This window comes from Meleagris gallopavo, chromosome 2 (assembly GCF_000146605.3).
Source record: "Meleagris gallopavo isolate NT-WF06-2002-E0010 breed Aviagen turkey brand Nicholas breeding stock chromosome 2, Turkey_5.1, whole genome shotgun sequence".
Lineage (NCBI taxonomy): Eukaryota > Metazoa > Chordata > Aves > Galliformes > Phasianidae > Meleagris > Meleagris gallopavo.
Window position 1 is genome coordinate 70676310 of NC_015012.2, and position 15330 is coordinate 70691639.

Consider the following 15330-nt stretch of genomic DNA (forward strand, 5'->3'; position numbering starts at 1 on the left):
AGCCAGATTAAACTGCAGCTTTATTTCTGTTAATACAAAATAGCCAGTGAACAAATCTCCTGTCATGTGTAAAATAAACAAAAAAACAACTCTCTAGTTTCATAATTTCTAAGCCTGCAAACCTGCAGGTGTTTAATGCTATTTCCCTCAGTCCTCATATGTACAGATGTCCTGTTAGTTATATTTGTATTTATGGAACAGGAGTAGGTCCAAAGATGGAATCTTCAACCTGTTGTTTTTTCATTCTGCATTTCTCAGACTCTCTTCACTTCCTTAGTGGATCTTACTTTAATCTAATGAATTTTAAAAGGCATTCAGTATTCTTTAAATAAATCAGGTAGAGCATATTCAGCAGTACAACTAATTTGAATGAAGTAAAGAAGGCTTTTGTCTTCTTGCAGCTTTAAGAAATGTAGAAGCTCAATAAAAGAGTTACAGATTCTGATGATCTCTTTAGGAAAGATATAAATTGATTGTTTTGGAAATAACTGAACATTCATCACACAGTAGCAGCATTAATAGAAACAGCCTTTAGTACCTTATTTTGTTTGTTTTAGGTGTTTGTGATACCTGTGTTGAGTGCTAGCACTCAGCAGATGAGGCTAACAAGGCTCATAATTTGTGGAATGCTAGGACAGTGCAAAGAACAAAGGATGGGAATGAAATGCTCAGCATTGCCCAAACCAGTGAACAAATATGATGGTGCATTCTGAGCAAAATGCAAGTGCTGCCCTATTGTGAACTCTGCAGAAGGAAAATTATGATGATTGACTCTTACAATCAGATGAGTGAGGAATTACTGCAGTAGGGCAATTGTGAGAAAAATCCTAGAAAGGCCTGTGCAATTTCTGTTGCTAGAAGGAAATTCATGATTGTCAAAAAGTGTTATTAGGGGAAAAAAAAACACCAAAATTCAGAGTTGCAAACATATTTTCAAAATTTAGAAGCAGAACAGAGGAAGAAGTAATCTACAGAAAGAAAAATAAAATCTGATTTTACCAATTAATGGCAATCTTTCTCTAAGAAAGACACCTATTAAGAAGTAAATTATTGGCAGCTGCTTCTTGTAATCAAACTTTATTACCTTTTTTTAAGTTTTTTGTTTGTTTGTTTTTTGGTTTTTTAGGTAAAATAAGAAAAAAAAGCTATGAGCCTATTGAAAGTTTAATTCTTGATGGTTCATTCAGGAAAGATATATAGTTCAGATAAAAAGCATGTGGTGCATGGTCTGTAGGAATGATAACATCTTTGGGATACCAGGTGCAAGTAAAGGAAAGGAAGAGTGCAAAGGAAGTTATCTTTTTTGTTGTTGATTTAAGTCTCTGGTGAAATGCCCTAAGGCTTGTTCAAACGTTCAGGTATATGTTTGCTACATATGCCTAATTTTTTGTCAAAATTAAGTACATTCTTCCACGTCTAATTGTGACATTTTTAATGTGTTAATCAAGATGAGCATGAAATTTAAAACGTTTAAATGAGAAATATAGGTGGCAGCAAGCTAAACTAGGAATTTATTTAATACGTGGTGTATTAGATGCACGCATACATATAAGGAGAGGTCATAAATCTGCAGCCCTCTTGAGTGATATGGGCGGGGAAGGAAAATCAATACTAATCAGACGACCAGTGCCCGGAGGTCATAACAACTTCTCCATACACCTGAGGCACTTAGTAACATTTCATATACATTTTAAGCAAAACACTATAGTCTGTAATAAAGAAAGATGAGGGATACTCTAGCATTTCACTTCTATTATATATGTAGGGCACTCTAAAAATAGTGCCTCCTATTTATTTTCATGGAAACAGCAACAGATACAAAGAGCACAATAACACTGATAGAATTCTCAGCTACACAATCTCTTTTTCAACATAGTCACCACCATTAGCCATTCATTTTCACCAGCAATGAACAAAGCCTCATGCTGTGCTCATGAAAATCTGCATGGCTGTCCAGAATGTGAATTGTCCTTCACTCCTGAAATACACCACTCACTGATTAGCTGTGCTCATACCCATGGTCTCCATAAACGTTCAGCAAGTGAATGCCAATGGAGGAATTCGGTGACACACCTTTGCTTCATACATACTTCCATGTCAGATGCCATTTTGTTAGACCGCCTCTCTGCTGTCATCTGTGGCAACAAAACATAAAGGAATACAGGCAAAATGTCAATACAATTAATGAAATCTTCAGTATTTTCAGATTAGTTTAGTAAATTTTAGTAGCATGTAAATATTCTTTCTAAACACAACTATTTGGTATAGCTGTAACTGCATGTTTTTACATGATTACGTTTGTACTTGAATCCTAGTCAGACTGTCATTGCCATGTCTTAGTGTGTTCTCTCGCACAAAATGTTCCCTTTTCCTTTTTTTCCTGTGTTCACAAGTTCCTTTCCCTGAACTAGTGGTATATTCTAGTGGTTCATATAATTATAAGAGAAGGCTCTGGGGGGACCTTATAGCAGCCTTCCAGCACCTGAAAGGGCCTACAGCAAAGCTGAGGAGGGACAAGGGACAGGACGAGGGGAAATTTTTTTAACTGGAAGAGAGTAGATTTAGACTAGACATCAGGAAGTAATTCTTTACTGAGAGTGTGGTAAGACACTAGAACAGGTTGCCTAGCGAGGTTGTGGATGCCCCCTCCCTGGGAGCATTCAAGGCCAGGCTGGATGGGGCTGGAGGGAAGTTTTCCATCCTATAGTAGAGGGTTTGGAACAAGGTGATCTTAAAGGTCCCTTCCAAACCAAACCATTCTATGATTCTATAAACAAAACTTTTCTCCCTTATATAGCAAAATATTTGATTCTTCTAGCTTCCTGTTTCTAAATTGGCCCATTTTTTCCATGAGAGTTAGACAACATAAGTGTTAAGGTCACAAACAGAAGTATGTAATTTTTCTAATTGTGCAAATTTAAGAGCAAGATTTTCAGTTACAGGTAATTTATAGAGTATAATTTTTTATATTGAATGATTGTGCTTTTTGAAAAATGGTTACCTTAATAGATGTGTGAGATCCATGAAGCTCTACCAAAAAAGTAGAATTTCTGAGAGTTGTTCTATCACATACAAATATGTACTTTTTTTAAGATACAAGTTAATTATGTTGTTTAATGCTTACAGCAAGCTTTGAATGTAGTCAAGATCAATCCAAATTGCTGTATTGCAATTATTCGTTGCTCTGCAACAAATTCTGAAGTGAATTTTCTACATGCCTTTCATCTGTGGGATTTGTTGTTGATGTATTATAAATGCAATCTTTGGTGCCTTTGTGTTCATTATAATATATTTGTTCCCATTCTCTGTCTCATAAAGGAAATGTGTCATGAACTGTTTCTTTTTTTAATTCAGTTTTTAAGCATTGTAGCATTAATTAAATTTGCCAATAATTAATGTATAGTTAAAAGCAGAGTTTGATTTCCTTTAAGCAAATAGGAAATAATAATGCCTAAAACAGAAAAGATTGCATATTGAGAAGTTGAGAAATGTGAAGCTAGGAAAAGTGTTTTACCCACAGTATTTTTCTTTTCATGTTGTCTTTTATAATTACATTCCCATCTTCCTATTTATTTCTGTGTTTGCAGAGACTTATTATTCATGTTTGGCAGTATGCCAGTAATACAAACTGTATTTTTCTTTACCCGGTCTGTATCACTTAAGTCAACGTTGAGTGGCTGTGTGTCAGGTCCAAATAAACATAAAGATTGGAAAAAAAAAAAAAAAGAAAAAAATCATAATTTGGTCTAGAATTAATTCACTGTCACTTAATTCACTGGCTAAAAATAGAGTGGTAGGAAAAAAAAGAAAAATAACCTCTGTAGCCTATAGAAAAGTTCTCTGTTGACAGTGATAATAAAGAAAGGGGGAAAGATCAGCATCATCAGCATCAACCCTTCTGGCGTCATAGTTAGCAGTGATCAGGTTTGGAAGACAGTGGTTTGCGAAAGAGATGGGATGAAAATAAAAGGTGTTTGTGACAAATCAATACTTTGAAATATAAAGATCTGAGGAACCAGTAGCCAGGGTCCTGGGTAAAAAGAGGTTGCATAGAGCATGCTCTGTGGCCTTGTATTTAAACTTATAAAAGCTTATGTGAAGGTCTTTTATTCTAGTTTACACCTGGGCTATTCTTCCTTTGCTCCTGTCATCTTAGCTGTAATAAAAGTGCTGTATTTTTTGTGATACATGAATTTTGGCCTAAAGCCATGTTTCTGAAAAGAAAGAGCGTTGATCCCAATTGGCTACAAAGACATGAGCTTTGGTAGCATGTTTGGGTTTCTTTTTTCCTTTCTTGCTCCTTCTGGAAGGCGTGCTCCAAAATGATCTGAGTTTTAGATTTTAGTGTATGAAGGGGGAAAATACTAGCTTTCCTCAATTCTGAGTCCCTTTTCAATTCAGGAGAAGTATAGTAAAGCTGACACTCAGCAGAAAGGGAGACATTCTTACATGCATCTTATGCAGGAGGAGGCTGGAGGATGAGAGATTTTTCCAAACTGATATCCCAGCCTCCCATATATGGGAAAGGTAAAAATGAGGGGGAGGTGATCAGTTTAGTTACTTGTTGTCAGCTTCTTAATCCACTCTGTGCCAAGATGCAATGGCAGGAGATGTGAATGGTTTCCCTTCCTGTGTGCGGCCTGCTATTTAAGCCTGTTTTAGCTGCTTGCATACACTGAAAAACTTTTAAGGAAAAGAGATATGTGAATTGTCCATTTCAGTGTCCATACTGGTTATCAGTAGATTTGGATTTCTTTTTACATTAAGCTGTATTTTTAAAATAGTATTTCTTTGAACAGTGAGGTGTATTGTTTGGAAAGCATGAAAATTATTCAAATTCATTTATAGCAAATTGCGACATGCTGGTGCTAACAAAAAGTTTAATGTTAATGTAAATGGTTCCTTTCCTATGACTCAGAATGATATTCAGTGGTTTATTTTCCTGTATTTTTTTAAATACGCTGCTTCTCTTACTGCAATTGAAAGTGAATTTAATATTTATGCTTTTCTATTTTAGGTACAGAGATCCAGAAATAAGCAGTTGCGTGAGCTGTTTCCAGATGGATTTAGTATTCATCATGCAGGAATGCTGCGGCAAGACAGAAGTTTGGTTGAGAACCTGTTTTCTAATGGACATATCAAAGTGTTAGTTTGTACAGCTACACTTGCCTGGGGTGTCAATCTTCCTGCTCACGCTGTTGTTATTAAGGTATGAGCTTATATTACTCTGCACATGGTTATCTGTCTTAAAAGAAAGATAGCAAGATCTTTATTGTGGGTTTGGGAGCTGGAGAGGAGATGTCTGATGGACTTGAAATGTTATTTATATCTCATTAAACTGATTCTTACTAGTGGGAATCTAGTTTGTATAGTAAAGATTTAAATATATCAAAGATTATGAAAGGATTAGTTAAAGTACACTTCTGAAATCATGCTGTATTTGCCTAATTTCAGTTTTCAGCTCATCAGGATTATGTTCATGTGTATTTATGTTAATTTTTATTAACTTTTCCTCAATCAGGGAACACAAATATATGCTGCAAAAAGAGGCTCCTTTGTTGACCTTGGAATTTTAGATGTCATGCAGATATTTGGTCGAGCTGGACGGCCTCAGTTTGACAAATTCGGAGAAGGCATCATTATTACAACTCATGATAAACTCAGTCATTACCTGACACTTCTTACTCAGCAGAATCCAATTGAAAGCCAGTTTCTTGAAAGTCTTGCCGACAACCTGAATGCAGAGGTAATTTTTGAATTATTTTGATAAACTAACAAAACCTAGAAGGATTAATATTATTTGAAACAAAAAGAAAAAGTGTTATTTTCACAAATAAAATATCTAAAATGGAATCTTTATCACTGTAAGTATGTATTTTACAGAGAAGTGAACTGTTAGATGTGAAAATGTCAGGGGTCTTATACAAAAATTAGTAGACACTAGAAGTAGGACCAAAATCAGTAGGACTAGAAGAGAACCACAATATTAATAATGCTGTAGAAACACATAGCAAACTAAAATTCTCAAGAAATGAAAACATCTTATTATATAAATAGACTTACTTCACTTGGTTGACCGCAACATAGGAAGAATAACATATTTAGCTTGAATTCTTGTTTTCGGTGTCAGATTCAAAGTGGTAACCAATGGTAACTTGTTTATTATAAACTGCAAGTTCTCAGTTTGCTTCAAGTTCAAAGAAAATGCATTTGATTATTGAAAGTGCTGTGGTTATAATGAGAGTACTGGCTTCCAATATATTAAAGCTATTAAAAAACTATCTAGTGTAATAACCAGTTAAGAATCTGGTGTGTATACAGACATATACACACTTTTTTACAAGAAACACTCTGAAATTTAAACATTCTTAAAGTAGAGGTATACAGCTAAAGTGTAATGGTCAGTCTTTTTTTTTAAGAGTGCAAGTGAATTTACGTTCATTGAATATTCTATGAAGAGAGAAAAAGAGTTAAAAAGTCATAGAATCGTAGAATATTTTGGTTTGGGACCCTTAAGATCATCTAGTTCCAACCCAGCTGCCATGATAGTGGCACCTTCCATTAGACCAGGTTGCCCAAACACCCATCTAAACATGCCTTAAGCATTGCCAGTAATGAGGCACTCACAACTACATTACGCTGAGTTGAGATCTCAGAAAAGCAGAGTGAAGTAGGAGAATCACCTTCCTCAGCCTGCTGTCCATGCTCACAGGTTACATTTGGCTTTCTGCTCTGCAAGCACACATTGCTATCAGTCAAAGGAAAAAGGGCTCTGTGTGCTTAGAATAGAAATAATAAAACATAAAAAATTGTCCAAAAAGAAAAACAATTTGTTGGAACAATTTTAGATAAGACTGGCAACAATAAAAGCAATCTTATTCATGAAGCTTTATTCAGATTTTTATCTAAAAAAAAGGCATTTGCCCAAGTAAGTATATATTTTTGCTAAGTTGTTTCTTTTCAAATACGTGAACTTGACTGGAATTCTAAATGTAGAGGAAAGAAAAGGAAAGAAGGAAAGAAAGATCATCTTTTATAAATACTATCATATTGTCAGTAAGAGTAGCACTATATGGAGACTAACTGTGTGTTGTTGACTGATTTGTCACAGAAATGTAGACAGTAAACTGATGCCCACTGGTATTTTTACCATAACACAGACTTCTATGAGCAACAGAAAATTTGCACTGTTATATAACAACATGGCATGGTTTAGGAAAAGAGTCTGTTTTTGCTAGGAATCATTCAGGGAGTTCAAATGCTCCAGATGCCCCCAGGCTGTGGTTGTAAAGAGAAACCAAAGAAAGGCTAGAAGCACCCTGTATATTTCCACAGTTGCAAATATAGGAAGACTCCATGCTTCCAAAAGTAAATGTGGTTGATTGGGTCTCTTGCAAGGAGTAGGTAGCAGCTATGAATGAGGCAATGATTCATGTATTTGATGTAATGTAGTATGTAATCCTAGCTGCACAATCACAAAGTGGAATCCAGAGCCTTGAATATTGTAGCTAGGTTTATGTTGTGCAGGAAAGAAAACTTGGATAATGAGGGGGTAAAATGAGAGTATTTTTAATTCTGATTTCATAGTGAATTCTATAGAAGCAGGAAATTTTCAAAGATATAGATCCACATCTATGGAAGGAACACATGGGCATACCTGCGTTCTTCAGATCAGAAACAAGGAAAATAGGACATGACATAATAGAGTTTTATGAAGTAAGAATGACATGCCAAAATATTGTACTTTTCCTGGTAAAGACCAGGAAATATTTGCTGGGTTGAGTCAGTGACAGGTTCAGAAAATGCAAAAGGTTGCCAGCTGGGGAGTTAGACTGTGGAACTTCTCGCTGCAGGAAGTTGTGTCTAAAGGGTAATGTGGCTCAAAATCTGTATGAAAACAGCATAAAAATCTGTTTAGAGCTGTTAAATGCAAGAGTATGATCTTTAACTGAAAATCTCAAATTGCATTATTTTAAGAATTCAGAGGAAATGTATGGTGCCTGTTTCTCTTAAGGTAACAGCAGATACTGAGGGGCAGTCTCAGAACAGCATGTTGACTTTGAGTGCCCAGTATATTTGTTTCTAGAAAAGCTAGGTAGCAGAAAAAGCTGAAATACACCCAACTTCATTGAGTTGGTACCAAAGACTTCAGCACATCTATCCACTGAGAATTCATTATCCTGCAGACCCAAAATACTTGTTTTTTTTATTGTGTTTTTTGTTTGGTTGTTTTTTTCTTCTCTTAGAAATGAGCAGAAGAGTAAGGAACCAGTGATGCTCATTGTAGGCATGGAGATGCTCCCTTTTCCTTTCTTGTTGACACTGTGCCCACTGGGCACAGTGGAAAGTAAAACACAAAATAAATTAACTGGTTAGTATTCTTAACTGAAAGGAGAGAGTCCTGGGCCACTTGACCAGCTGGCAAACAGAAAATACCTACAGCTGTATTTTTTTTGGAATTACAGGAAGAAAGATAAGATGCAGGGGGATGTGGTTTAATTAGGCCATAAACTTTAACTTATCTGGGAACTATCATCAATAGCTCATACAATGCAGGTCACCATTCCTTCCGTAATTGTTTCCACCTGATAGAACCCTCCCTGTCAGCCACAGCTGGACCCCAGCTTGTTTCTGGGGCTCCTTCCTTCCCCTAGGAGCTAGAAATAGGAGAAAATTTTCAATACTGGACAGTAGAAATACTTTCCCCAGGAGATATGCCTTTCCATGCTTTTCTCTACAATTTTGTTGTTAAGCTGGGAAGATAAGTAAGATGGTGCTTTGGTTAGAGTAGACCAAATCTAAGCTAGTTTTTGCCTTTCTCAATCTAAAGCCTTCCGTCTTGGTGGAATATGAGCTACAGCAGGTATCAGAAGAGACAGAATTTCTTCAGAGCCTTTCCAAAAAAATCATTGAGGAGGTGTGTGACTACATGGCTTATCTGGGCACATGCATGTACTAGAGGAAGCTGAAGTGGTTCTGGGAACTGACCTGACCTGTATGAGACCAGCAGCCTCATCAGTGACTGCTCCTTGCAGTCACTGCAATTGTGATAACTGGTGCAATCAAACAACACACTGGAACAAGCTGACTAGGGAGTTTGTGGAGTCTCCTTCTCTGGAAATATACACCTGGATGTTTTTCTGTGTAACCTATTGTAGAGAATCTGCTTTAACAGAGAGGGTTGGTCTATGTGATCTCCAGAGATCCCTCCAACCGCTATGATTCTGTGATTCTTAACATCATCAACATCATATGACTCATCAACATCTGTGATGTTATCTGCATAAACTACTGTATGGTTTACTGAACACTAGAAAATTTAAATTTTTTTTCTGCAATGAGGAATCACCTTATCTATTGGTTTTATGAATACTAAATATCCATGAACTTAGCAGAGGTCTCCTAATTTTGTAAATCATTTGTTTTGAAATTACTCTTAGGTATTTGTATTAATGAGATTCCTCCCGTGTCACTCTCAGTTTGAAAATGTGTGCTTTTGTTAAATCATCTGTGAGAGCTTTACTTGAACACTAGATGGCAGCAAATAATTAGAAGTAGCTTTTTTTTTTTTTCTCTGCTTAGTATTCAGTGAATTTTCATTGAAGTTGGGGAAGGAGAGTAGTGTTACATTTGAGTTCGGTATCTGAAACCCGACTGTATTTTATAATCCAATGTTTTTTTTCTAATTTTTTCTTGTGAAAATACTTAATTTGCCAGTAATAAAATGAGTTGTTATGGCTTTTTTTTTTAATTTTGAATTGTCCGGTTTCACTGTTATCTAGAAGGATAATTTTATCTTTTTATGATTGTGCAAATAATAGTTTGAGGGGAAAATGTTATTTATTACTGGACAATGTTGTTACGCTGTTTCAAGTTGTGCACTGAAATAGATTTGAATGATGGAAAGAAATCAGATGCTGAAATTAACCTTGGGTAGCAAACAGAGTAATAATCTGCAAGCTGTATTAAATGTCATCCCTGTAGTAGACTATGGGAAACTGAATGTTTAAAAATGTTTTCTAGCTACTTTTGCATGTTATGTACGCATATACTTTGTAAAACAACAGAATGGGGCTTCCCCTGATCTTTTCATGCTGTTGAACAGAGAAACAGAAACACTTCAGAAACTTGGATTGCTTCTTGATATTAGTCAATGAAATCAACGTTTTAAGTTACTTAAGCTTTTAACTGAGGGCAAAACCATCTTGCATTACTATTTTTGAATGGCTATCAATAGATATTTATGTTATTTTAAAAAATATCTATGGTATTTAATGCTATCTGGATCTGAACATGTGTATAAAATCAATTTTATAGGGTTTTATAGTTTTTCCAAATCAAGAGAATTGCTTACATGAAATCCAAGCACCCACAAAACAAAAATAGCATAATAATAATGGCAGATCACAGAATTTCAGTAAGAGGAATATTTGCTTGTCTTAAGGAACTAGTCACAACCAAAAAATATTTGGTTTTGAAGCATGCAGGAAATATTGAATTCTCCTGCTAAAATCAAATTAAATGGAACAAGCAATAAATTTGTTCTCCTGAATGTAACTAACAGAAAGTATTGCTGAAGTTACCATGTAATAATGTATATACCTTTGGTTTGATGGTAAAAGAAATACTGAATTAGCAGTAGTTACTGAGGAAAAAAAAAAAACTTTTGATATACCTAATTCGTCCTTGGAAAAAAAAAGAAATATGAATTTCTGTGCATATTGTTACATTTTATTATGCTTTGGTGCAACAAAAAATGTAGCAGGTGCCTGTATGTTTAACTTTTAGTTACAAAAGGAACAAACTTTTTTTAGAACTGTAAATGTAAATCAGAATATGGGGACCTGACAAAGAAAATCCTTAGGATGTCAGTATCATTTAGTTTAAGACCAGAATGTGCATTTATGAAAACTTAATCTTTTAATTTGAGGTTTCTTTTAGGGGTGGTCTTTAAATTACCATGAGCACATTTACTCAAGAATTTTGATACTTTCTGAATAAGCTATCTCAGTATTATCTTTTCTTTGTTGATACTATAAGCAGTACGAAGAATCATATGGATGAGTACCTATAATATAATGTCGTAGACATACTATGTTGTTGGATGTTCATAAGATACAGATGTATAAATGATTCAAAATATAGCACTGTCTTTATTTAAAATAATTTAAGTTGGAAACATATTGACATGTTCTTTAATGCTAATGCACTGAATTCAGTATGTTTTCAGCAAAATGTTTGCATTCAGCTGTAATATATACATTTAATTTTCTCTCTTTTCCTCTTTCCAGATTGCTCTTGGAACAGTAACTAATGTGGAAGAAGCAGTAAAGTGGATAAGTTACACTTATCTTTATGTACGGATGAGAGCAAATCCATTAGTATATGGCATCAGTCACAAAGCTTATCAGGTATAAAATGCATTTTAAAAAAATCTGTAACCTGCCTGGGTCTGTAATCCTTCTGTGATGTGAGGATAAATATTTGCTATTTCTACTTACCTGACATCAGCAATTCTTTTAAAGTGGTTAGAAAAAAGAAAGATAATTTTTGCAGCAGACTACTTTTAACACTAAATTAAGAGTTCCCTTCTGTTCACGCAGAAATGTATTTGAACTGGTCAAGTTATGCTTCAAAGGGCAACATTCATTTTTATGAGATAGTTGATGTAACTTGGCTTATTGTCAGTGTTTCAGTATTGTAGGCTAGATATGAATGATTAAGTATTTTTGAGTTGCTAGCTTTGTTTTCCTCCTGTAAGATTCTGTTCTAGCGTATGTCATCCTGTGACATCTTTAAATTATAAAATCAAACTTTTCATTGTTTTTTTTCCTTGTGATTTAATTGTTGTAAGATTTCTATTCATTTATTTATTATTTAGTAGCATTCTGAGTATTGATATAAATCAGAGCGCATGTCATAAATTTTTTCAATCTCAATTCATTCTCTAAAATTTTGAAGATGTTTCATAGTTTACTGATTATCTGAATATTGTTACTTATTTCTGTATAGCTGGCTAAAAACATTTAATGTTATCATAGTTTGGACATGGGTAATTGAGTATAGTGCAGGTGCAACTGTCACAAATATGTTGTAATTGCACTTTATTTCATGTTTCCTGAATATCTTTTGTAACTTCATCATTTGTCATGATATTGTGAACATATCATTGTTATTGTAACATGCATAGATATATATGCTAGCTTTTTTCAGATAGCTTTTCTGTTTGATGGTGGAAGTTACACTGGAAGGTAGGTAGGCTGTGGTTTAAGCAGCTTCTGCAGACACATTTAGGAGTTCTCTGGTCATCTCAAATCTGTTTTCTACAAAAAAAAGCTCCAACAATACAGTAACAGTAACAACACAGTTGCCCTGTGTTGATATATCTCTGTCCAAAATCACAAAGTAATAGATAAATGAAAAGTAAAAATTGTTATCCTATTCCTATAAATTCTGTCCTTTTTTTTTTGTCAAGACTTGCAAGACACATTTTTGATTGGTGTTATAAACAGATTTTAGTTAAAAAAAGGCAATAAAACACTAGCAGAAATGTTTTTATAAACTTAAAAAATGATTAAGAGGAGCTTTTTCCCCCTCCTCTTACTTTTGCATTTTTATTTAGCTGCTGAAAAAGTGGAGACTTGTCTTCTTCTGCCACTTTTCTACTCTGCCCTTCTGATTTGATGTGCTGGAAATAGGTATTCCTATTTGTGTTAAAGCAGCAACTACATCAGTTTGAAGTGTTATCCACTCATGTGGAAGCAAACCCAATCCCAGTATTTTCTACAAAAAGAGCTTTAAATTTAAAAGCTATTTATGTGTTGGAGGCAAAGAGTATACAGATTATGTAGTGCCAGATGTGGGCATAACCATAGATTTGCTCACTTAGGCCGTTCTGTTCCTTCTGTTTCAGTTACAGGTATCCAGTTTACTGAGTGGTGTGTTATTGTTTCTTAGTAATCTTCCAGTTTGCCAGTTTCTACCTTTGTTTTGGTTGACAGCCAATGGTACCCATTCAGAATCCATATATCTGCATAATCATCATGGGTCACAATCTTTCCAGCTGTTCAGTAGAGCTACGTAAATGCAAAGCACTTCTTTCCCTTTGCATGGGGAAGCCAAGTATTCACCACATCCAGTGATTACTTCACAGCACAAAAGGTCCAGCCTGTCCCCGGAAAAGAGTGTTTTGTACTGCAAAGAGAGAGAGGGAGGCAAGAGTACATCTGCTGTGCACTGACATGTTCCATGCCCTGCATGTTCTCTCCAGCATATTACCATTTCCCACCTAGCCAGTTTCTGGACCATCCAGTATAAACTCCTCCAGCCCCGATTCTTTGATTAGCAACTTTTCATGTTTTCTGCCAGGAGTGCCTATTATGGCTTTTATTGAGATGGGAAAATGGCCAAAATTTATGATGAGAAACAAAGTGGGAGGAAAGAATTTAGCCAATATGAGTGTCATGTTAGTGAAGACTGTGATATGAATTACAGACATTTGGTCTTTCATTTAGGGCTCCAAACAGGTGAGGTCTATTTTAAGGTAAATCCTTTGTCTGTTTTCTCTTCCTTTTTTTGGTTCTACTGTTTTTTGTTCCTACAGTTAAGGAGAGCTTTTTGTCCCTATAAGCATTGCATTTGAGTTTTAAGTATGTGCAGTTGTTAGAAAAGTTATATGAACGTCTGCTCATATAGACAAAACACCATGAATAGTAATATAATTTATCATGCATTCTTGACTTTGCATATACTCCAGACCACTTGTTTTTTTTCAGTGGACACACCAAGGCTTGTTTTAAGAGCATGGCTTAGAGCTCTTCTAGGCTGGAGCTTTTTACTCTGGGATTTCTGTTTATAAAAGTTCGGCAAGAAGGGTGTTACCGAAGGATTGTCTACTGGAATATCGTTTCATGGCCTTTTCAAGCTACTGACCTTTCTTTAAAGATGAAACCTTAGTATTTGTCTACTATTAAAAGTCTCCTGTTGTGGGCTGTTGCAGCTTTAGGGCCTGTTGTATATAAGGCAGAAGATTGACAGGTAATTTGGGCTGCCAAAGGAACATGGAAGTGTTTTGATTTTTTTTTCTTCCCTTGTTTTATAAAATGTTAAACATCTGGCATCCCGATTGTTGGTGTTATTTTTTTTTTCTGACTACCTCTGCTCTGAAATCTGACCTCGATGCATGACTTACTATAGAGAAAAGCACTCTAGACCTTTGTCATCTTAGCTTTTGACTTGAAACTAAGGCAAGGCATAACTAAGCAGAAACAGCTTCAGAGCAAATGGCAAAGACAGGGAATATTAGAAACTAGTCTTGGAGCGGCTTTGTGGAGATGGCTATATTCGTTCACAGCTTCACCAGCCACCAGATGATCCACTTCAGCACAAAGGTGAATCTGAATTCTGGTCCAGGGGGAAACAGAACAAGCCAAAGCATAGCAATTCTCCAAACTTTGTCCTTTTTGCAGTCTTGGTCATATATCTCTGGTGCAGGTTTACGAAGAGGACTGATATGACTCAGTAGGAATCTGAACTGTACAAGCCCAGAAACAAGTGTTGCCTGTGTACTAGAACAAGTTTCAGTCTTTTCAGATTGGTGACTTACCATTGCTTGTGTAATTAGAGCTGTATCTCAGGTGCATATGTAGCAGATGGTTGACATGACTGTGAATCCATTTCCACCCATTCCTGTGAGTCTGGCTCTCCCAGATGCATGATGTGGAAACATGCAATTATACGTCAGTCCCATTCAAATGGGAGCTTTGCCTAGTCTTTTATATACTAATGAGTCAATGTGCATTGTTACTTGGACAAAATGTTCAAGTTCCTGAACTTCAGTATAAATAGAAATGGTGTTAAGGACAGCATGCTTCCTGTGGGCTCTAATATGAATGGTTATACAATAAGTCTATAATTCAGTAATTAGAATATCTCTGCTGATATACACAAAGCTTTTGGAGACATTATAGGTTTTTTGGTAGCAATCATTTCAGCAATACAGTGCAAAGCATATTCTGTTTGAAAAACAGTAAAAGCTATTTTCATGTCAGATACCGAAGCTGGTTATGTCTTCAGATGAAGTATTTTCATAAAGGGTAAATATTACTTTAATGATAATAATTTTCATGAATAATGTTATCATTAAAATTTCTTTCAAATATTTAGTTGTACATTTCTTTTATAATCACACTTCTGTTTCATTAATAACGTTATCAGCCTACATAGTATTGACAGCCTCATAGCATTGTAAAAGAAATATTATTTTGATTGCTTTGTCGTGCATGGTCAGTTTTTGGTCAATAATGTAAATGTAGTTGTTATTTGTGAGAG

The 15330-nt window shown here is 35.3% G+C and overlaps 1 protein-coding gene across 1 annotated transcript in view; it reads left to right on the forward strand.

Moving 5' to 3' along the window:
* Positions 1 to 15330, forward strand: part of LOC100549353 (activating signal cointegrator 1 complex subunit 3) — a 126635-nt gene that overhangs the window by 92748 nt on the left and 18557 nt on the right. Inside the window, exons 8-10 of the mRNA XM_010707593.1 lie at positions 5018 to 5209; positions 5522 to 5746; positions 11292 to 11411. Coding sequence (XP_010705895.1) covers positions 5018 to 5209; positions 5522 to 5746; positions 11292 to 11411 — 537 coding nt within the window. The remainder of the gene's footprint in view (positions 1 to 5017; positions 5210 to 5521; positions 5747 to 11291; positions 11412 to 15330) is intronic.